We start from the raw sequence: 23834 nt of genomic DNA on the forward strand, positions 1-23834 counted from the left end.
TAAACACACACACACACACACACACACACACACACACACAGACTTGTTCTCATACATTGTGGGGACATTACATAAACTTACATTTATTTTGTGGAACCACTACATTGTAAGGGTTTGCTTGAAAAATGGAAGTGAAAGTAAGTGCAAAGATGTACTAAGGATAGCATAAGGACAAGGAATCTCCAAAATAACAAGTATCCAAAAACAGAAAGAAACTATGGCAGAACAGAAGACAAAATAACACCAAGATGCTAAACACAGGAAAAACTAAAGCTAAAAGAAAAGACCAAGGTGCACAAAACCAAGAAGTGAGAAACCAAAAAATCTAAATGAAGAGGGAAATAATATAAGAGAAGGCCGAGCAAGAAACAGTAACAGTGAGAGCACAGCACAGAAAATAGGACCAAATTAAGAACCTGAGAGAGAGAGACATTAGAAATAACAACAAAACTAGCAAGGGGACACTGACACTAGAAACACCAGAGACCTGAGATTAGAGAACTACACAAACAAAACCAAACCTAAACACTTACAACAGCAGAATCAAAGACTATAATCACACAGAATAACCACGAATATCCAGAAAAAATGAGGACGTCAATGAAAGACAGAAAGACCAACAAACACTGAGACAAGGCACAGAGCTTTAAACCCTAGACAGATCAGGAACATCTGTGAGAGTAGAATGAGGACAAGGGGGCGAGGCTAGAAGGAAACGAGTATTAGGGAAACAGAACACAGTGAAAACAAGACAAAGACAAGATTAAAACAAGGAGGGGTAAGGCTGAAATAGGACAACCCTGAGTTTCCTCACTGTCAGATTACTAAAAGGCTATGAACTTGTTGAACTGATCAATGCCCAAATCTCAAAAGCTGGTACTGCCCCCCACCTGAGCTAAAATAAAAGGAGTTATTATGTGATATTAATCCTGAGCTCTGTATAACTCCTCTTACGGCTGTAAAGAACCGTCTCTTGTTTTCTCTAATGACCGCATTGTTTTTGGCGGCTGCTGCACTCTATTACACTGAAATCTTGGCGACATGTTTGTAATCCCACATAAACTGGAGGCCACAGGGTTTATTGTGATTATAACAGTTCCCTGATTCAGCAAAAACTCTCCATCCTAGAGGCTCAAAGCTTCAGTTCTGAGACTGCTTAGAAATAATTTCACAATGAATAAGGGCTTATAAACAGCTCTACGCAAACGTAAAATGCTTTTGTTGATTCTCTAAGTCAAAGTGAAAGAAGACGTCTTCCAGAGTGAGCACACCTCTGCACGTTTGAACACACAAACTCTCTTTATTTGCTAAGGTCAAAATAATAGAGCTATGAAGATGAATGAGCTGTGTTTAAATGATGTGTATGGGGAAAGCCTGCCGTTTCTCTACTCTCAATTTTCTGAGCGGTTTTATTTGTTCAGGAATCACTGTGCTCTGTATTTCTGCCAATTCACAGAGAATAAGCAGATCTACCCAGACATGCTTTAGAAAGAGATTCTGGAGCAAGAGGAGAGAAGATAATCCTCCACATCTGTGAGCTGTGGTTTTATAAGAAATTCTGATTCATTAAATACACAAACCATCAGAAAGGATAACGGATATAGTGACCAGATGACCAGCAACGAGCATTATTGTAACAAAACTTCTATACAATGTTAGATTCAACCCAAGAGCAAACATCTCATGCCCAACTCTGGGAGGGTGAGGACAAACATGCTTCCATCAAGCAAAGTCACCGGACAGCCCTTCACACCGGAGGAGAGCAACGACAGTCCAGATGCATCACATCAGCTAAGAGACCACTGCTCTGGTTGACACCATGTGGGAGGCAGATGTTTAAGGCAATACCATAGATCAAACCAGCGAACGACAATGATTCTCCAAAATGTATATAGTCCAGTTTCTGCAGTACTAAGCCTGGAGCAAAGGGAGAGCTATTCTTCCTATTACAGTTCCGTGCAATTTTTAGGTAAAATTACAAGTGTACAAGTGTTCTTCTAATATAACTGGGCTCAGGCAGGAACACAAAAAAATCACACCAATAAGAGTCCGTGGGCAAAACTCCTAATGCTACAACAGTCTACCACAGTTACGCGATTAAGATAATGAATCACTCTGGATTAAAACATCAGTCCAATGACATAAACGTAAATGTTATTTGTGCTGTTAATAGTAGCTTATGGCCTAACACACACTCTTCGTTTTGCTGGAACACATCATCTGAGCTCCCTTTACACTGAAGCTGGGAAATATTCTTTAAGGTGGTATAACAGTTTAAATTCAACAGTGGAAAATAGCCTGGCTCTAAATTGATGCACTGGCTCTTTGAGAAAATGGATTATATTCCTGTGTGAAAGTCTCCTGTTAATAAAACCAGCTGCCATCTTATTTACTGTCCAAGTGCTACAATGAATAATTGTTAAACCACATTAACACTAGCTCTGAGGCACATCTTTTATAGTGCATCAAAGCTTCCAACCTCCCTGACCTAAAAATCGCTGTAATAATCTCTGATTTACGCAAAGGCTCCCCTGCAACGCTACTCAGGCTTAAAGGTGAAACCTAGGTTTTAGAAAAGCTTAGTTATCTAGAGAATTGGTAAATATTCTCACCCTTTTAAAATTAATTATGTCCTTTGTTACACACTGGTGGCTGAAGGCCATCAAACAGCAATGGTCCAACACAAAGGGTAACATCTCTCCAGGAGAGAAGAGACTCTAACTGCAGTAAAGAGGAACAAAATCCAGATAAATGCCCTTCAGTTCAGAAGGAAATTATTATAGTCATATGGTGTTTGCAGTAATCTTACTTTAAAAAGGTTTTCAAACAACATTGTATGTCAGTGAATATAGTCCAGGTTTTCTATGGTTTATTTCCTATATATCAATTCAAATGAACATTTAATTTAATTTTATTAGTAGTTTGATGAATTTATCCATGCTAAAAGCTGAGTTTGCTAACTCTCTAACTTGTTGGCCATGCTAGCAGATCAGACACAACACAGCTACAGTGAATTAGAGGTTGAAAAATGTTTAGTGTCTCCTTTGGGAGAGAAGCTGGTTTTCTCATGGAGTTTTAGTGAAAACCCCCTGGAGTTTGAGGCTGAGTTTAATGAGCAGTTAGCTGTTAGTTGCTTGGTTAATACATCTTACCAAAACACTTGCCTATTTAGGCAAGGAAGTTTTTATACAAGGTTATGTTTTTGTGGAATCTTTAACAGATATTTGTTATTATTTGTATTAAGAAAAGTACATTAGAAGTTAATAAATGTAATGTAAAATAAAGAAAGAAAAACAGAGAAAATACAAATCCATTTAAAAAATTTTAAGCTAGATCTCAAAAGCATTAATGTATCTTTGGGCAGTGCATAATCCTAATTTAACTCCCAAAAACATTTATACTCAGGATAAATACTGCAGAGTAATATTTACATTTGTGCCTTTTTAAGCACATGAAATTGGGAAGAAAATCAATAGTTGTTCTTCAGAGTAAAAGTATTAATTCATCTGTGGAATAAAAATACTAGCATTTAACATCCAAACGACATTTAGAGGTTTATGAGACATTTACACCCATTAAAAATACACAATTACATTTGTGCCTTTTCCAGCACCAAACAATCGCAAACTATTCTTCAGAGTAGGCACTATGAAGTAATGAAACCCTGATCATATGAAAAATGTCCCAATAATTTCCCACATTATTGGTTTTGCACAATATGGGAATTTATTAATAAATCTGTAAACTGGAATGTGACCAAGATAAATCGGTATTTGACCACGAAAACGTCACATGCAAAACCAAGTTGTTGATATATGTTGATATAACGGGTTAATCAAAATAATCAGTATGGTGCCAGTCGTGTCAGTAATGGTCATCCATGCTGGACGTTGAAAGCCAAGGGGGTTTTAGAATGACAGGAATGTTGTTTTGGGGGTTAATAGTACGTTCTTTCAGTTCCTTTTACGTCACTACCACCCACAGCTTTGCTCCACATGTGGAGGAGTAAAAGAAGTGTGTTTCCTCGGCTACCTCTTGATGACAAGGGTCAGTTCTCTGTCTTTCAGCTGAAACACATGTTCAGCTGCTCAGTGCCACAGGCCTATAACAACAAAGTTTGGCTCTGACGGTAAATAATTAAAGGCCTGTGTTTTACACTAAACATCAATACGATCAGGTGTACGTTGTGGGTTAATTAATACAGACGTATTCATCTCACCCATACAAACTTTGTACATGTGATTAAAATACTGCAAAATATAACATTTTCAATTTAAGGTTGCAAAATCTAATTTAAAGCTATATCATGGTTTTAATACTCTGTGTTCTAGTATTTATTAACTCTACTTAGAATAAAATCTGATAAAATAAACTTTTAAGACTTTCTAGTCCTTCAGGGAAGGCCTAATAAGTGCTTGAAACTAAATAAATGTGTGTAACATTTCCAGAGTCCTTGATGGAGAACAATACATAAATCAATGAGCAGCAAATTGACAAAAGCAATAGCAGAGCTCCAGCTGGGAATGTTGCAACACATTTATAACACACTGTTCTTAAACCTTTCATCATTTCAATGTGCCAGCTTCTTAGGGAGGAGTGAGGAAAGTGAAATTAGGTTTATAAAATGTTCCCTGTCTTATTTGCTGGTAACAGTGATGTGGTCTTAGCTCCAGATGGTGAAGAAATGAAGTGGGTAAAACAAAACGCCAGTCAAAACAAAGAACCATTCTAAGGGTACATTTCAACACAGATGCCAGATCTGAATGCGTGCTTCTTTTAAATGTCTAAAATCTGAATATATTGCAGTTATATTAAGTATATTTATATTTCACCAAATCTATGCACATTGTGAAGTGTTAGTAAAACCTTATGTCACTCTTTTGTGGCCCAAATAGTGTAAGTTTTCACTCTGTTTTTCTGGGATGAGCTGATGGAGAGATTTTATTTTATCCCTCCATGCCTATACCATATTTTTCCCTCAGTGCTAATAGCTGAGAGAGGATTTATTTGCTTCTCAGTAAGTAGAGAGGGATCTGTACAAACGAAGCTGGGAATCACTCACATTGTGATTATGAACTAGGGATGATTTAAGTTGTTATTTTTAAGAGGGAGTCCCTCTGAAACGTGTGCGATGGATTACAGTTTTCCAGCAGAAATGCCAGTGCTTTGTGCCATTTTCAACAGCGAGGTGTATAGTGAGTGATTACTGGCACCTGCAGCTCGCTGTAGGTTCCACTAAAATCATCTCCTTCTGATTAATGCATCTTTATGGAATTCATATTGGAAAAATACACTTTAAGGAAGGACAAAGTCAAAAGTCAAAAAGTCTGTTGTTACAAGGACGCATGGTGCATCACTTAAAACTCCAGTTAAGCTTCAGACACTAGATGATGGAATATTTGCTGTGAAGACTTGATGGCATTCAGCCACAAAAATCAGTCAGGTCAAGTGCTGATGTTGATGATTAGATCTGGATCACAAACACATCACCATGTCATCACCCACAGAAAACACACTTCCACAGATTCAGAGCCCCATAGACCACATTTTAGACTGAGAATAGTGCAATGTGCTATTAGCAATGTTTTTCCCTAGAGAATATATGCACAATATTTCCACAGTGGCTGACGTAGTGCAGTTCACTCAAGGGGTTATACACTTGTCTGGATCTGAAAATCCAGTCTGTGAGAGCTTTACTGAGAGGTTTACTGTAGATCATAAGCAGCCCACTCAGGTCCCAACAATGTAAGCATTACACAAATGCTGTGTATGTTTATTCAGTGACTAAAACTTTTAGGGAAAATCTTTGTTTGTCACGGTGTCCAAGGTGAGTTCTGAGCATCAGATAATTACAGCAAATCAGAATTCCCCAACCTTATCTTCACCTCCCTCTCATTTCAAGCTTTACTCCAGCATTTTGTCAGTCTTTGGAGCTGCTCAGAGCTGATTTCCTGGCGCTGGGGTGGAGTACAGTAACCGAAGGTTTAAATAGTGATGGGAACAAGTTCAGAAAGCTGCAAACACCATCCATCCAGATATCTTCACCAGAGAGAGATCGGAAAGAACTAGTTCCTCCTGAGTGTAGTTTCTATTCAAAATATTCCACATACTCTGTGCAGTAATAAAATCCACAGCAGAAAAACTTCAGTGCTCTAACTCACTGGTATCTACAGAGGTCAGCCATAACATTAAAATTACCTCCTTGTCTCTACACTCATTGTCTGTGTTTTCAAATATGATTTGGGTGGTGGATCATTCTCACAGCTGCAGTGACACTGACGTGGTGCTGTGTTAGTGTGTGTTGTGCTGGTGAGAGTGGATCAGACACAGCAGTGCTGCTGGAGTTATTAACCGCATTATTTCAAAAATAGAAAATATGATGAAAGAGATCAAAATAATTTCGGCTTGTAATGCCTCGGCTTCAATATCGGAGTGAAATAAAAGGCTTTTCATCCCTGAATTTGTGTAAAAATGTAGTGCTGTAAAACAGCTGTTACTAATCATGAACAGTGATATAACATGGGATGTTGGTACAGGTCTGATGTAATAAAGTCAGGGTGAAATCGATGCTGTCATGTGTTGTGAGGCTGTTGACGCAGGAGTGAGGAGGTGAAGAAATGAATATGTGGGGATATTTGGCAGAGTGTTTTGGAGACTAATGTACTTTTGTAACTCACACACCCACACACACATAAAGAAAGAGAGACAGAGAGAAGTTTCTGCTGAAAATAGTCCAAGATCAAGCTCACAAATGAGATGAGATGATGCAGTGTTACTCAGTCCTCAGGACGCTGGACATCCAAACAAACCTGTTGCAGTATTAAACCCTAAAAGTAAAACTAAGTAACTAAAATTGATGTAATATATGCATTCAGTTTTTGTCGCCCACCCAATTAAAAAAATGCCAACCCTGCCTGACCAAAAGCCCACCCAATCACCATATACCAGCTGTATCTAGCAAAAACCCCACCCAGTATAACCAAAACACCACCCTATTTAACCAAAACCCCACCCTGTATCACCAAAACCCCACCCAGTCTCACCAGAACCCCACCCAGTAACACCAGAACCTCACCCAATATCAACAAAACCCCACCCAATCTCACCAAAACCCCACCCTGTGTCACCAAAAACCCCACCCAGTATCACCAGAACCCCACCCAGTATCACCAAAACACTACTCAATATCCCCAAAACACCGCCAGGATCACCAGGACCCCACACAGTATCACCAAAACACCACCCAGTATCACCAGAACCCCACCCAGTCTCATCAAAACCCCACCCAGTAACACCAGAACCCCACCCAGTATCACCAAAACCCCACCCAGTCTCACCAAAACCCCACCCAGTATCACCAGGACCCCACCCAGAATCACCAAAACCCCACCCAGTAACACCAGAACCCCACCCAGTATCACCAGAACCCCACCCAGTCTCACCAGGACCCCACCCAGTATGAACAGGACCCCACCCAGTAACACCAGGACCCCACCCAGTATCACCAGAACCCCACCCAGTCTCACCAAACCCGACCCAGTAACACCAGAACCCCACCGAGTATCACCAAAACCCCACCCAGTATCACCAGAACCCCACCCAGTATCACCAGAACACCACCAGGATCACCAGAACCCCACCCAGAATCACCAGAACCCCACCCAGTAACACCAGAACCCCACCCAGTATCACCAGAACCCCACCCAGTATCACCAAAACCACACCCAGAATCACCAAAACCCCACCCATTATCACCAGAACCCCACCCAGTATTACCAAAACACCACCAGGATCACCAAAACCCCACCCAGTATCACCAGAACTCCACCCAGTATCACCTAAACCCCACCCAGTATCACCAAAACACCACCAGGATCACCAAAACACCACCAGGATCACCAAAACCCCACCCTATCTAACAAAAAACCGACCCTATTAAACCAAAACCCTACCCAGTATTACCAAATCCAACTCAATCTCACAAAACCCCACTCTATCAAACCTAAACCCACCCCATCAAATCAAAACCCCTCCCTATGTAACCAAAACCCAACACAATCCTCCAGGTGTAAACCAGGTCAATAGCAGTTATAACACTTTATAATAATAATAATAATAATAATAATAATAATTTATTTCTATTATGTATTGCAGGTGCACTGTACCTTTCTGAGATGCAGCACATCTCAGTTTATACCAAAGGCGTCTCTGTGTGGTTTAAAGCTCAGAGTCGGGTTATAAACTCCACACCTGTCCAGAGTTACTGTGTTACTGCCTACAGTTTGGACGACTACACTTTACAGCCAAATCAAATCCCTCCACAAAGCAGCTGCTCCTAAACTAACACACCATACACCCACAAGTATCCAGCTGTGGTTGCAGAGGTATTTCACTTAGTATTCTTTAAAAAAATAGTTTGGCAAAAAAGTTGTACACAATTATACGGAATGTGGTCCATCAGTCTCTGAACTTTACTTCCGTCATCATAATTACTGGACCCCCTGGTGAAAATCGCTAAAACACGGTCATGAATGGTTTTGCTGGCCATTAGCTCGAAAAACAAAAGTATGAAGAGCATCAGATATTAAACAAGTCTAGGTTTAAAAGGTGAAGATGTTTCAAACGAAGTTGTCCAGAGAGAAGTTCCCTTCAGGTTTAAGTGGTAAAACAATGGTAGAAAGTGTGGAGAGAAGAAGAGCTGGGGTCAAGAATGTGGTCAGAAGAGCTGCACTCATCTTTCATCCATCTAGAGAAACATCTTCTCTCTTCCTCTCTTCATGTTAACAACCCAGAGTGACCTGCAGATTCCAGAACAAACAAAAAAAAGCATCCATTCATACTGCCCACAGACCTGAGAGAGAGAGAGAGAGAGAGAGAGAGAGAGAGAGAGAGAGAGAGAGATTTCTGGATTCATTTTTATTATCATTATTACTATTATATTATTATTATTTTGTTTGTGACTTTGTGACGTGGCAGTAATTCTAATCCATTATTTGATTTGGATTATAAATTCACACACACATGTGTTGAATGTTTGATAATGGGAAGTCTATGGTAATGTCAATTTGTTGCATTATGGGAAATGAGAACTCTGTTTGTTTGCTGACCCCTGCATTGTGGTTAAGTAACGTTTTCCAGAAAAAAGGCCAGAGAGCCCACTGCAGCGTCCCGTCTCCTGATGTTTGCTTGTTTCTGAGGCGTTTACATCAGAAGCTTGTGTGAAATGTCTGAGAGTAGCTGCAAGGCCTGGTTTATAAGAGACAGGCATCAAAGATGACCGTAAATGTCTTATACATGAGCGAGAATGTTTTAGAGGGGAAGGAATGCGACATGTTAGAAATAGATACAGTTCTGTGTGTGAGGATCTTACTTTAGTCCTGAGGTTAACTCTGCCAAGTGAAAGGGATCTGATACAGTGTTTATGTTACATACATTAGGTCTGTCAAAGCATTCAAATAATCAGTCACAATTAATTGCATATGTTGTATTTGCTGGTGTTTGATTCTGAAGTGGAGATGTTCCTGTGGCTCTTACAGACAGAAGGGCCACACAGTGAGCTTCATCTGCATGGATTTATTACTGTCAGTCACTCAACGTGCCTCATGTTTGTTGGAGCAGAACATCTCCAAAACCTTCAGATCTCTTACAGAGCAGCACAGAACACAGGTCCTGTTGTTTTCCTTTAGATTTCGTGCCCTGGATTTTAATAGGGGACCAACAAAATGTTTAATAGGGACCAACAAAACACAAACTTATCTTGAGAAAAGCAGATGATTAAACTGGAGATAAAGTCGCATTACTAAAACGCTGGCTTAATGAGACCACATGTAAGGAACATTCCCAACTTAATTAAGCGGACTGCATCTTGTCTGGTTCTGGTTCATGTATAGCAGATTGATTACTTGATTTCCATAAACACAGTTAAATGTCCACATGGAGGACTACATCGAGAAAAACTGCAGGAGGATACCCACCTAGAGTCTATAACAATGGATGGTTCTATACATATGTGCTAATAGCTTTTAAAAACAAAACAGGGCTGTTAGAACTTTACTGTTAACCTGAAGGTTTCCAGAACAGTTGGGATGCTTTATATTAAATTGTGAACATATTTTATTTTGATACTGTTCACACTTTAATTTAAAATTCATATATGTTTTGCCATATAAACGTACCAAATTATTTAACGCAATAAATAGATTTTTCTTCTTTTGCTGATTTGTGCAGCTAAAAAAATCATTTTGGTCATTTAGACTTTTTTGGGTGATAAATGTATAAATAATATAATAATTCCTTCCTCTATAGGTAGAAAAGGCCACAGTTGGTCACACAACTGTAAAAGTTTCAGATTTACAGCAGGAATCTTTAATCCAGAGTTAAAACTGTGCTAAAAAGTACTGTAAATTTTTCATGTGTTTTATTTGTGTTTTTCAGATTCCCCTCAGGTTGCAGTGGTGATTAAATTTGTGCTCAGTGTTTCGTGGAATAGCTTAGGTTTGTTTTGTGCACTTGACACAAAGTGAAGTTTAGAATCTCCTAAAGACAAAACATGTTAACCCCCCGCGAGGACACTGTGTCCAGGCGACGGAGCGGTGAAACATGCAAGCTGTGCTCCAAGAAGTGTTTACTGATACTGACTTATATAGAGGTGATAAAACAGGCCTTAAAACTGTGTATGTGTCTTCAGTGGCACAGCTTTATTATGACTGTTCAGCATGGCAACAGCTTTTAGAAGTGCAAACAAATGAAATATTTTAATCCACGTTAAAAACACATCTGTTTACACTGGAATAATCCTAGTGTTGTGGATCTATATTATATATCAATTGTTATATAAAATATACATGTTTTTTTTTTTTTCCAGATTTTCATATAAACATATTTTGTAAACTGCTTTAAAAGCAAAAGTCTGTGCCGTGATAATTCTTCCAAAGCTTTATTTAACGACAAAAGCACAAAGAAACCCTCTGTGGACACTGTGGAAGATTCAAGAATCTTGAGAAATCTCAGTCCATGTCAGACAATGTGGGACACCACTGCTGAATGAGCCTGACCTTTCAGCCCTCAGACGGCTCTGCAGGAGAAACTTTCATTATACTGTGATAAATATAGGCTTGTGGGCTCAGGAACTCACTGAACACAGTCCACCGTCGCATCAAGAAACACAATCTGAGATTCCATCAGCTCTATACAGAAACACATACGGGTTCTCTGGACCCTAGCTGAGCTCAGAGGGTCCGAAAGAGAGTGAGATTTTAGAAAGACGCAATAGGCCATGTCTTTTTCTAGGAAGTCCATTGTTGTTTTAGCAAGACAATGCCAGACCCCATTCTGCATGTGCTACAACAGTGTGACTTCGCAAAAAAAACACAGGGTTTGTGAACTTCACCGGCCTACGCTCCAGATCTGTCTGCTATGCTTACCATAAAGACTCACATGATGGCCATCACAGACTGGTGAGCAGCTGGAGTCTTGCATTGAGCGAGAATGTGCAAATATTCCACTCTTAAACCTGCAGCACTGAGTCTCCTCAGTTCCCAAATGCTTGGACAGTGTCAGTAAAGGAAAGCTGATGGAGCTCAGTGGGAAACTCACCTCTGTCCAGATTTTGTGGACAGTTTTACATGCATCAGTTTTCCAAATGTGCATATATTTTAAAAATACAACTGAGTTGGTCCGTGAAAAAATCTAAAAATATTTTGTGTGTTTGTCATTAAATAAATCGTTAAGAAAATTTACACATCACAGATTCCCATTTTCATTGATTTTGGAAGAAGCATATTGTTTATATTTAGGAACGTTTGTGTGAAACTCGTGTGAAAGCTGTACTGTTAGAGTGTGAATGGCAGCTCTATAAATTAGACGGGAACAGAGGTGGTTTAGCGAAGCTGTGTCTGTGGCTTTGAGGCCGAGCTGAAACTTTAACACTGCATTGACAAACATACAGACTCCACACATTCATCTTATGGCGCACTGGCTCTGATAGCTGTGTTTAACCAGCGCTTTCTGGTAAAAACTGTAGACGGTTAATGGCAGAATGCCACAACAAACCACAGAGGTCAGTCCCATGGTTTCTTTCTGTTTTAGGGCCAACGACGACAAACAAGTGACCTCACAGTTCCTCGCTTTTCATTTTCCAGCAGAATCAGTCCCACAGTCTCCTCCAGATACACAGTGCTAAGTGATAAAGTGATCAGAGTCACCAGAGTGTGACAGTAGAAGTGGTCTCTTTCTGAAAAAGTGTCCGTAGATAGCTGAAATGCAAAGCTCTCTTCTGTTCCCTTCTTCTGAGCTGAAGTTTTTCACTGTTCACAGATGACCCTTAAGTGATTTTCCTAGATGCTCAGCAAAGAGCCAGAGGAGAAAGATGAGCTCGTCGTAGGGTGGAGCTCACAGCTGTGAGTCTGAGAAAGTTTGGGGTTGATTTCTGGAGCTGACAGAGCAGTGTATTCTCTGTTGCATCTGTTCTTTTCCGTGAGGCCACAGAGAGGGAGCCGAGGAAATCAGAGCTGCTCTCCAAGTAAATAAATATTCAGCATGATTTTTTTTTACTTTGCCTTCCTGATACAGTGGAGCTGCACTCTCTGACCAGGCCTTGTCTAATTAACACATGGCCTAACACCCCAGAAAGACATTAATCATTGTTCAAAAAGTTGCTCATTGTTAGCTCAAAAGGAGACATGTTGAGGAGACATATGTGTAGAAAAGGAGACACGATATGTCTAGATCAAAATGATGAGGTTATTTCCATGATCAAAACTGATTGTGTTATGAGCTCTGGTGAGAAACAGTGGACAGCTGCCTTTAGTTCATCTGCAGATAAATAGGAGTGTTATTATCTCAGCACTGAGCCAAGCATGAGACACCACTGAGACTTCCACTCAGACTCAGTAGGAAACACAGAGAACATTCCTAGGCTCTTTCTCTCATGAGAAACATCTGAGAAGCAGGAGACACAAGCCTCCACTGTCTCTCCATCTGACTTCAGTGTGTTCAGGAGACACTACAGAGATATTAATGAAACTCAAAGATACAGTATTAAAGAGAAACTACAGAGATATTAAGTATGAAAACTATGTAGATATTAAGGAGGAATTACAGAGACGTTAAGGAGAAAGTATAGCGATAGTGAGAGATTTTTGTCTTTAGCTTATGCTGACCTTGTACACTTTCAGCATCATGACAGAAACTTCATGAAGCCGATCAGAACCATCTTGAGAAAATCAGCTGGTATCAGAGTTTGTCCAAGTGTGTATCAGTGATGTCAGAAGAACAGTGGAGACGTCAGCGAGGTGAGTTTAATGCGTGTGTTTTTTTTAACAGAGAGTGTGTTTCAGGGTTAGCCATCATCAGAGTTGCTCCAGTGTTACACCAGACTTGTTTTGAAAGGTTAAGTGTAAGCAATGACGGTCAGAGCTGGAATATTTCTGAAGACGCTGATGCACAAATGAAGACATCTGGTGATTAATATCAGACAAAACATGCAAGGAGTAAAGCACAGCGTATTCCAGTCACTGAGTAAAGATCTGGTCCACAGTGAAGGCCAAGTAAAGCCATAAAAGTATTAGCACAGGCCAGGAATAACAAGGTGCATTCAAAAATAAACCTGGCACTTCTTTTATATAGTGATAGGATAGTTTTCTTCTTTTTCGACCAGGCACCCAACCTTGTGTGTTCACAGGGTTAACACGTGCTAGGCCAGTTCCAATTTATGCTACCACACCAATGGGATTTGCAATGCTATCTTAATTTAGCAATGCTAACCACCCCTGCCTCTGCACTCAGTCACAGCTAAAATGGCAGCCCTTGTTAAAAAAAAGCAGTCACTGCTCAGCTTTATTTACTTGAATAAACTCTTAACATTGGGTGAATATTTTAACCAGACACTTACACTGATTAAATTAAGCACTGAAAGGCACTTGTTGAATGTGTCTTTCCATTTGTGCTGCTATGAGTTTATTTGCTAGCCAACAATGTGCTCCATTATCACAGTCTCCTTTTCTGAAACCACTAAAAAGCTGGAGAATTTTGTCGCCTCCGGTGCCCTAAACTATGCCGCATGTAAAAGAGAACAGACTAAATCATGGCAGGAAAAATCTGACCACTGCCAATAAATGTAGACATTTTGTTGTCTGTTTTATGTCTAAAATTTCTTTAAGGATATGTATTTCATTGTTTAGTTAACGTGAAAGGAATCATACATTTCATATATCTTCGTTTTTCAGAACAGCCATTTGTGGATAGAACAAACTCTTAGAAACAATCAGGGGTGCCTATGATGACATCTACCTGCATGAGTTTAGAAAGACCCGAAACAATTGAACTTTCCCTTTAAATTAATGTTCCTTTTAAAAATCTGTTTTGGAGTTGTCATGGTTTTCTTCTTGCAGTGACTCTATATCGCCGTCTCTCCTGTGCCCAGTTGTCAAAATGTGTTACTGTTCTTTCTCCTCCACATTCTCCATCAGTTTTACCTCTTCTAATGTCATATGAAACTCCCGCTCAAGATCTCCGTGTTCTTTCCCATTTTTAAAAGCTCGTGAAGTTAAAATTAACATATGAAGTCATCCTTTGCTTTTGAAATGCAGAGCTAAGACAAGTGCCTAAACAGCGCAAGTGACAAACTGGCTCAGAGAAAATGGGAATGGTTTTCACACTGACCACACACACATTCGGCCAAGAACGCTCACCACAAACTTCCTAGACTTCCACTATTACTCTGAGCCTTTTTTAATACCACACCTACATAAGCAGTAAAAGCTGATTAACAGTTGGGTTTTAATACGTCACTGTGAAATGAGATGTTTACAAGAGATATTTATTGGAATAATGTGTTTTTGTTCATTTCATCCCTCACAAGAAAGACCCTAGTGCTATAGACATAAATTAAACTGATTGTAGAGACACCTGTGCACTCAGATTTCTTTCCAGTGTTGAATGGAACCAGGCATTTCCTTGGTTAGTTCACTGAGGCATCATTGGTGTGATGCGCTTCTGATTGGGGAGAAATGGAGGCCAGAGAACAACACTAACAGGCTACTAGATTTCACCATACAGCAGCGCAGCGTTTTTCATCCTCTGATGGCCCAACTCCAGCCCTGAGAGTCCATCACTTCCAAGAAAGTATGGAAAGGACTGTTTTTTTAAGAGAGAGAAGCGAATGGGGGAGAGAGAAGTCCTGCGTCACGTTGCTTTAATTTGTTCACCAGCTGCCAACCGTCCTGGCAAAGCATCCAGCACAGAACAAGTGTAATCTTTACAGTACAGTCAATTATAATAAATACCACAAGGAAAATAATCAGAGGTGAGAGACCCAGCTCTAACCCCTGAGTTGTAAAAGCTGCTGGACTTTCTTCCAAGTGTCCACAAATGTCAAGGCAAAAGGTGTCTATGCCAGATGTGGCTCTATTGTAATTTTATCAAAGTTGCTACTTCAAGAAAATCTAAATAAATGTTTGATTCATGTCAGAAGTTAGTAGACACAGCTTGTTAATTAGTGCATTCATCTTATTTAAGGTGCAACCACTGCATTACTTTGTACAATTACCACAGACAAGCATGAAATTACGTTGGTACTCTGGAGCAGCTGCGTGTGAGCTGTGTTCTCTTAAGTGATGGTACTCCATCCAGTACATTTGGGACGAGCTGGAGAGGTGTTTGTGAACCAGAACTAATCATCCAACATCAGCACCTGACCTCACTATATTTTATGTCTAAATAGCAGCAAAAAACAACCAACGCCCACTAACACCCATATATAAAGCTTCTTCTCCACTCTAATCTTCACTGTCACGATTGGCACAGAGCTCAGAATGTCTACAGAGCCCTACTCTTTTAGGGTCAGTGGATTATTCTCTTTGCTTATCTTATGTTTTCTTTTCTACTCCTGCCAGCTGTGCAAACCAAAACCAGATGTTTTGATTAAGGCCTGGCCCTGAAAAACTGTGCCAGGAAAGGGATAAAAGCAACAAAGCATTACGTCTGCGAGTGATGTGTTTCAGGTGATGGGGTGGGGACACCCTGCACATTCAGGGGCAAGCCAAGAGACTTCCTGCCCTGTGCATCTTGGGTATATAAAGCCCCTCTACTAGCTCTGTGGAAGGGGGAGAAATCCAGAGCTGCTGGACAGGAGGAGCTTTGAAAAAGGCTTCCACAATCAGAGAGTAAAAGAGAGAGAGAGAGAGAGAGAGAGAGAGAGAGAGAGAGAGAGAGAGAGAGAGAGAGACTGTATACTGTTCCACTATATTTGTTTCAGCATTTTAGTACAGGTATTGCACATAGAGCATATGCATGGCATGGCATGTAATTACTTTACTAAATACATTATATCTTTGCACATGCATGATGCACATCAACAAATATCAGATGTTTAACTGTTAGAAGATATCTGTACTGGACTGCACCCAAAACCAGAAAGCAATTTAAGTGCACGTGCTTTGTGAACATTTGCAGTAAATACGTAAAGAAAAGAAAACCCCGAAGTGAACTTCAATGAAGCTGATGATGAATGAGACGTGTCTGGCTGTGGACGTGCTGCTCTTGTGTCTTTGGTGCGGAGTTTGCGCAGCCTACGCCCGGAACTCCACCGCGGCTCTCTCGCTCACTCATGCCGGGCTTGGCGCACCTTTGCCAGGCCAGGACGCGCCGCTCCCGCCGCGGGTCAGAAAGAAGCGCTCCATCTCCCAGGAGGACATGCTAGCCATCCTCCACTACCACAACAAAGTCCGCGGAAAAGTTTTCCCTCCGGCTTCGAACATGGAATACATGGTAATTTGCATTTAAAGCCATTTTGTTTGCATTTTAAATCAGAATTGTTCGCTAAAATGAGATTAGCAACAGAGCCCCGCGCGGTCACTGGGTTCAGATTCCACAGTGCTGTGTTTGAGTCTGTATTTGTTACTTTGTAGGGACCAAAGGTGCCTATAATGATAATCACATTAATATTTTTCCTCCTGTACGGGGACTCTTGTATGGAAGCCAATTTGTAAATGTTAATACTGAGAAATCTTTCCAAATTCATAACTTAGTATCTCATCATTGTGACTTTTCTCATATTCATGAGCAACACATTTTCATAATCATTTTGAGAAGCTGGACATACTCTGTCTAAAAGTGTTCAAATAAAGTAAATATAGTTTCTCATTGTCAGAAATGTAACTGATAATTGATATGAGTATATGGATTTCTAACAGACATAGTTCTCAATTTGTGTAGAAGTCTTTTTCGTGACATTAATTAATGTTAAGAGTTGGGTTAGGTGGAGTTAGGGACCATGGATGGACCCCTCAAAAAATAAAACCATTATATATGTCTGTATTTGACTGATATTGTACTGTATTGTATTGTACTGTTATTGGGACATTTCTACAGTGTGTTTTGGTTCTGCTGTTAAATGGTTTTGGCACTGGTTGATTAATCTCGCACTTTAAATAAAATCTGGATCAGGTAATTTCCTGCAGAGACCCTATAACTACGACTGATTATAAAGACAAAAAAAATATTTACTGGCATACTGTTGTATAAATGTCACATTTTTAGTCTAGATCATGGGCTCATGGAATTGGCTTGTAACTCACTCACACGTGTTTAGCAGGCTGACGATTATCCACAAGGGGTTTCTTGTGGCGTTTAATGATTGGGTGCTTTGTGCAGGCATTCATTAGTTAGTGTTTGTCCCTGTTCTTTTTTCTTATACTTAAGCTTTCAGAAGTAAACATCATATTGAATAGCAGAAACTATATGTGCTTAATATTTCATAGATATAAATTAACCTGTCCACCAAAGATGGTCCATTTCTTCTAAAAATATAGTTCAGCCTAATTGTTAAGGCATGTAATATGTTTCAAAGTGAATAGATGGACTTAAATAATTTTAACTTTCAGGTGATATAGCTCAAACTAGGGTTTAAGTCCCAGCTTGGGAAGTAAACCACACAAGAGAATCTGTGGGAATGACACTTAATGCTGTGTTAGCATACATCGATAATAATATACATGGTAGGAAAACCTGACAAACTAACAAAAAAAAAAGGTAGGTAGGTAGGTAGGTAGATAGATAGATAGATAGATAGACAGACCTGGAACTTGTGAATTGGTTTTTTGGCCTCCACTGGTGAACATTTGTTTTTTCAGGGCTATGATATAAATGGATTTATTTTGGAAGCAGTGGTCTTATGGCTCTTATGGTCACTGTATTTTCAGTCTCTCAGCCAGACAGATTCTTAGGCTTCATTTCATGGCTTGTGAATTTGGTAATGGCAAGGGCACGATCAAGTTTCTTTAAGAAAGCAGTGTTAGCATAGACAGATGGTGTATTTTCTATTGCATAACCAGATGAAATTACATTTTATTGCCCAGCCAGATGCTTTCCTTTTCAATTTGAGCTTTTCAGTGTCTAGCAACTTCATCTCGCCAATTTTGTTGGACTAAGCTTCTTGGCTAATCTCCTGCTTTTAGATGGCTAGTCTGTCTAATAATAATAATAATAATAATAATAATTATTATTATTATTATTTATAATAATAATAATAATAATAATGTGCAATTATTTGTCTTCTGCATAAAAAATGTGTCTTCCGCAATTTAAACCCCAACCCCACCCCCTAATGTTTCCAGGTATGGGATGATACTCTAGCAAAGAGAGCTGAGGAATGGGCTGCGATGTGTCTTTGGGAACATGGCCCTCGGAGCCTACTTCGGTTTTTGGGTCAGAACCTTTCTGTCCGAACTGGAAGGTAAGACACTCATTCTGCACTCAGTGCAATGTCGTCCTGTACGTGCTGTGCATAAATTTCCTATTTATGCTTAACTTAAAGAAAGAGAATCATAAACAAAAATTGCAACCTATTATGATTAGTTTGAGTGAATACCCGACTATAAATATTGGTGTTTTGGCAGCTCCTGAGTGGCCCAGTGGTCTATGTGATGGTCCGATCAATGGGAGATCATCGGTTGTAATTGGCTTTGCTCTCTGGGTGGGTGGGATGGTTTCCTCTCTTCCCCTCATCACACATGGCTGGGTGCCAGCCAGTATGAGGATCTGTGAGCTGATGTAAAAGACCTGGGGAGTTTCCATTCTCTTCTAGTGCTTTGGGCTGTCCAATGAGATCATAATAACGGGGTGTGCGAAATGAATGTGGTTGATATTGCATGCATCTGGGATGTATGTATGGCATTTTTACCAGTGTTTTGTAAAACTTGTCCAACTAAGCAACAGTTGAAAAGCTATGAAAAGTACATTTGTGGGTGGGGCATTATAAATATGTATATTATAATACCCATCCTGATTCAATCTTTTGGAAAAATGATTTTTGTTTCCTGAATATTCTCTGGAATTGTACATGTTTCATTACAATTAGTCCTGAGTGTTTCATTTCATGTGAAATGTTAAATACAACTCAAATTTATAAATTATAGTAACGTATAAACAGCCTATCACAAGTTTGGATGTGTGTCATTTTAGTAATTCATTCTGAAATAACTTGGACATTAAAGCATCTATGAACATCTGTTTTCTCAGCTGTGTCCAGTAACATTGTGGTTTGTGGTTTGGTTAAAGGTACAGATCCATTCTCCAGCTGGTGAAGCCATGGTACGATGAAGTGAAAGATTATTCTTTCCCTTATCCTCGCGAATGTAACCCCAGATGTCCTTTAAAGTGCTACGGACCCATGTGCACACATTACACACAGGTGAGTTGTTTATGATGGTGGCTGACTTGTGGAGTAATTGCATTAATTATTTTTCAGTGGCCCATATCAGCTCTGATCTACTTTTATTTCTCGTTCTCTTTGGGCAGATGGTTTGGGCGACATCAAATAAAATAGGATGCGCTATTCATACGTGCCATAATATGAACGTGTGGGGTTCAGTTTGGAAAAGAGCGACGTATTTGGTGTGCAACTATTCACCAAAGTAAGTGTGCAATCATTATTCTTAAAGGTACATAGCATGGTAGAGTGGATGTGGAGCTTTTGAAAAAAAGTAAAATAACATGGAAGAAATCTCACAAAACTGAAAGTAAACATACAGAACAAGACAAAACATAACAAATGACAGCAGGAATTGTAATAGTCCAAAGAACGAGTCACCATCAGAGTTTTGGAGACGCTATTCATGAATTTGGGGTATGTTCTAGCTGTCATGGCCAATAAATAGTCATGGATTTTAATTATTAGTAAATAATCAAGATTTGTGAATAACATTTAAAATATTGGTCATAAAAATTGCAATTGCAATTTCCCCCCAGTATTTCATAACCTAGCACTGCTATTAATTGCTATACAAGTTCAAGAAAGCATGAAAAATGAAAGCTCTTGCACCTTTTTCATGTTTTCTTCTTGATGTTTAGCTCCAGACTAAGATGAAATGACTACACATGCTAAACACTTTGGCATAAGCCTGTGCAGGCAGCCTGCTCTGGACTGAAAGCTCCTGGCACCAGGGGAGCTTCAAAGGAATTTTGCCTCAATTCTGGAATTTAAGCTCCACAATTTATGTATGACCCTGCTTATGACTGACTTCTGGCCTACTTTATTTAATCCCACTGAACCGAAAGCTTGGGAAAAGCATCACAGAGGAGTTGAACTTGCCTTACCCTGAAAATAAGAGCTTCGCCGTGGAACAAAAAAAATCACCCATTACTTCTATTTCTTATGTGAAAATCAGCATGAAATAACATGAAGTACACTTGCTCTTTCTCTGTTGTTATGGAATCATCTCCTGCTGTGATCCTCATTGAAAGTTAACTTTTCTTTATGTCCTCTATATGTAGTCCAATGTAGTCATTGTCCCAGTCTACCTCCCCATCTACATGAGCTTGTTCTGATTACCTGCGTTGGCTAGCATTGTTCTGAGTGATGGGGAGAGGGAGAGACACTCTACACAACTAGAGAGCTAGGCCAGTGTTCCTCTTTTAGACCCGTGGTTACAGAGGGCTGTGGCATCAGCAGGGATCAAACTTGAGACTTACTGATGATAGGGCCAGTGCTAGGACAGCTTTGCTGCTCAGGAGCAGTGAAAGTCTCTTAGTTAACAAGAAAAAACAAAGTATACCATATTACAAACATGTATCTGCAACTGCCCTTGTTTTAAAACTGCAAAAGTAGTGCAACAAATCTTCAAATATAATGATATTTGTTTACAAAGTAATTTTTAAACATTTGAACCAGATTTGGGGCAAATATCAAAACTAGAAATGTGTTTATTTCCCAGTGGGCTGTTCTTGTATGATCCAACATTTTGCCATAGATTCTAAATATAACTTTGTTAGTTTGGCAATTTGCCCTTTCTCCACTTCACATTTCTTTCTTCACTTTATGAAACAGTCAAAATAAGGACACCTAGAGGCCTGGATGTATTTCTAAACCTTGTTTAAAACAGGGCTGCCCCCATGTGGGGACCTCCTCTATGGAGCATCTTTAATTCAGAAATCACAAAACAGTTTTGATTTTCATTTAATGCGAGTATAACTTCTAAATATTTGTTTTTCCTAATTTTAGAGCTTTAAGAACTTTTTTAAAAGTTTTTGTTGTGTGTTTGTTTGCAGGGGAAACTGGATTGGAGAAGCTCCATATAAAGTTGGTGTTCCCTGCTCCATGTGTCCGCCCAGTTACGGAGGATCATGCAGTAACAACATATGTGTTCCTGCAGTGAACTCTAACTACCTGCACTGGTTCAAATAAACCAGAATAAACACACACACACACACACACACACACAAACACACTCTCTCTCTCTCTCTCTCTCTCTCTCTCTCTCTCCATCGTGGAGGGGCTTTATTTGCACAACATTCCTGAATGACCCTGATCTGTATATATGGAACTATTTAAAATATACTCTTTTTTGTTTATCTTTATCCTTCTATTTTTAAGACCATAAATTATTTGTACTTTTTTTTTTATAAACTAAACTAGGTACTGAGATTCATATAGGTTTCATTTATTAAGATAAACATTGTCCTCAGAGGGGTTTAACGTGTGTAAATTTAATGGTGCTGATAGATTTACTCATAAAATCACTTTAAGTATGTGCAACTTTTCAGGTATCCCTGGTCAAACGGCGTGTTTATGTTAATCTTCAAAGTGAAAAGTAATGGGTTAGTGACTGGGTGAATGTGTGAGTGTGTGGTCCAGACTGTGTTCCTGCCTTACACCCAGTGATTCCAGATATTCTTGGGACCCATTGCAACAGTGAACATGATGAAGCTGTTAACAGACAATTGCATGAATGAATGAACTAATTAAAATGATTAGAAAATTAGCATGAAAAAATATTTAAATCTATTCTCTACAGAGAACAGCTTACTTTAATTTCACATGGAAAATCACCAAAAGCATGCCATCTAACCAGTGGTATTAAAACCTTGTGTGCTCTGTCAGTATTAGTTCAGTTTTAAGAGTTGGTTTCAAGTTTTTAACAGCTGCTTTAACCTGTATCTGGTGCTACAGGCATTACTTACATGCACTATTTTCTTCACTAGTTCATTTTCAGGGCCCTCAGCAGTTCATGTCCAGTGAATGTAGAGTAGGGCTGAATGGAATGCTTTAAAATCCAGGCACAGGTGCACAGTCACAGTTATTATTAACACAGCCGATCAGTGCCTTACATCCATCAGTCTGTTCACTTTTATATTGTAGTATATGACCTTCAATGAAGCTTGTTGCTCTGTTCTAATAGTTTTAAAGTTAGATATTTAGATGTTATTATAGCCAGCATTTAAAGGAGCAATCTGTCATTCCTTCCACCAAATAGTAGTATATTTTTTAATAGTGGATATTTGCATATTTGTTATTGTTACATTGTTTTTATAAAGTGCCACTCACATGAGAGGGGGAATCAGTGTTTCTTTCATCTCTGAATGGACCAGGTTATGTTCCATAGAACATGTCCCCACATGCTTTTTAATAGGTTAAAATGATGCATTCAGGCCACTAGATGTCAGTATAACGACTATAAAAACATGAAGTAGAATCACTGGAGTAAATGACTGAATGCCACAAATTCAGGCATAAGCATGAAAAATTCAGACTGAAATATTTAACTAAAAGACCATTCCCAGGAGTCGTACAATGTGTACAAAATATAGTTAACACTTCTTGGTAAATTACTGATGCCTACTAAGTGTGAAAAAACATTCTTAAACCTGTCACTAATCCTAAACTCTAAGAAGTCAGGAGTTGTAGGATTGTCTCCTGTGTAGCATTCTCCTTCAACAGGTTACAGCACTGTTTCTGTGATTCTTAAACAGGTTTATAACAGAGTTTGTGTGGATTTAGTGAAACAGCACTACCAGTGGATGGGAGCTCACTTAGTGATTGGGAAATAACTACAAATAATAATCAATCATAACATAGATATTTATACAAATATCTAGGGTGCTCCCTTTAGTTGTATGCGTACAAATGTTTCAAGAATTTGTCCCACTGAGTTTTATGGGGTGGGTGATGGTGGTGGATGGGTTGGGGTGGGGGTGGGGGTTAAGAGTAGGTTGACCTCTGGTCTCCCCACAGGAATTCAGACGAAGGGGAGAGAGGAAATCTATCAAATAGAGCACATTTGACTTTCTCCAGTGTTAATGCAGTCACACTACGACACTATGAAGGTTTCCTTCATAATACAGACATATTGGGGGGGCTATACAAAGGTGCTATACAGGCTAGAATCACCACTGATTGCTCCTTTAAAGAGTGGCACCAATGAAATTCCTAGTAAGACATTCCTAGTAAACACATCATATAATATGTTTTTATAACCAGTTTCAAACAATTAAAAATCATAAAGCTAATATAAACCTTTAAGTCCCATCTAATGTAAAGCAAATGTCCTTACAGTTAA

At 39.4% G+C, this 23834-nt stretch overlaps 1 protein-coding gene across 1 annotated transcript; it reads left to right on the top strand.

Moving 5' to 3' along the window:
- The first annotated feature begins 16270 nt into the window (after positions 1 to 16270).
- On the top strand, positions 16271 to 23393 carry pi15a (peptidase inhibitor 15a). The gene is made up of 5 exons (XM_066686601.1): positions 16271 to 16767; positions 18615 to 18733; positions 19558 to 19690; positions 19798 to 19913; positions 21547 to 23393. The coding sequence occupies exons 1-5, from the start codon at positions 16492 to 16494 to the stop codon at positions 21680 to 21682; spliced, it is 780 nt and encodes a 259-aa protein (XP_066542698.1). The 5' UTR covers positions 16271 to 16491; the 3' UTR covers positions 21683 to 23393.
- Positions 23394 to 23834: the final 441 nt, after the last annotated feature.

The sequence above is a fragment of the Hoplias malabaricus genome, chromosome 1, assembly GCF_029633855.1.
Source record: "Hoplias malabaricus isolate fHopMal1 chromosome 1, fHopMal1.hap1, whole genome shotgun sequence".
NCBI lineage: Eukaryota > Metazoa > Chordata > Actinopteri > Characiformes > Erythrinidae > Hoplias > Hoplias malabaricus.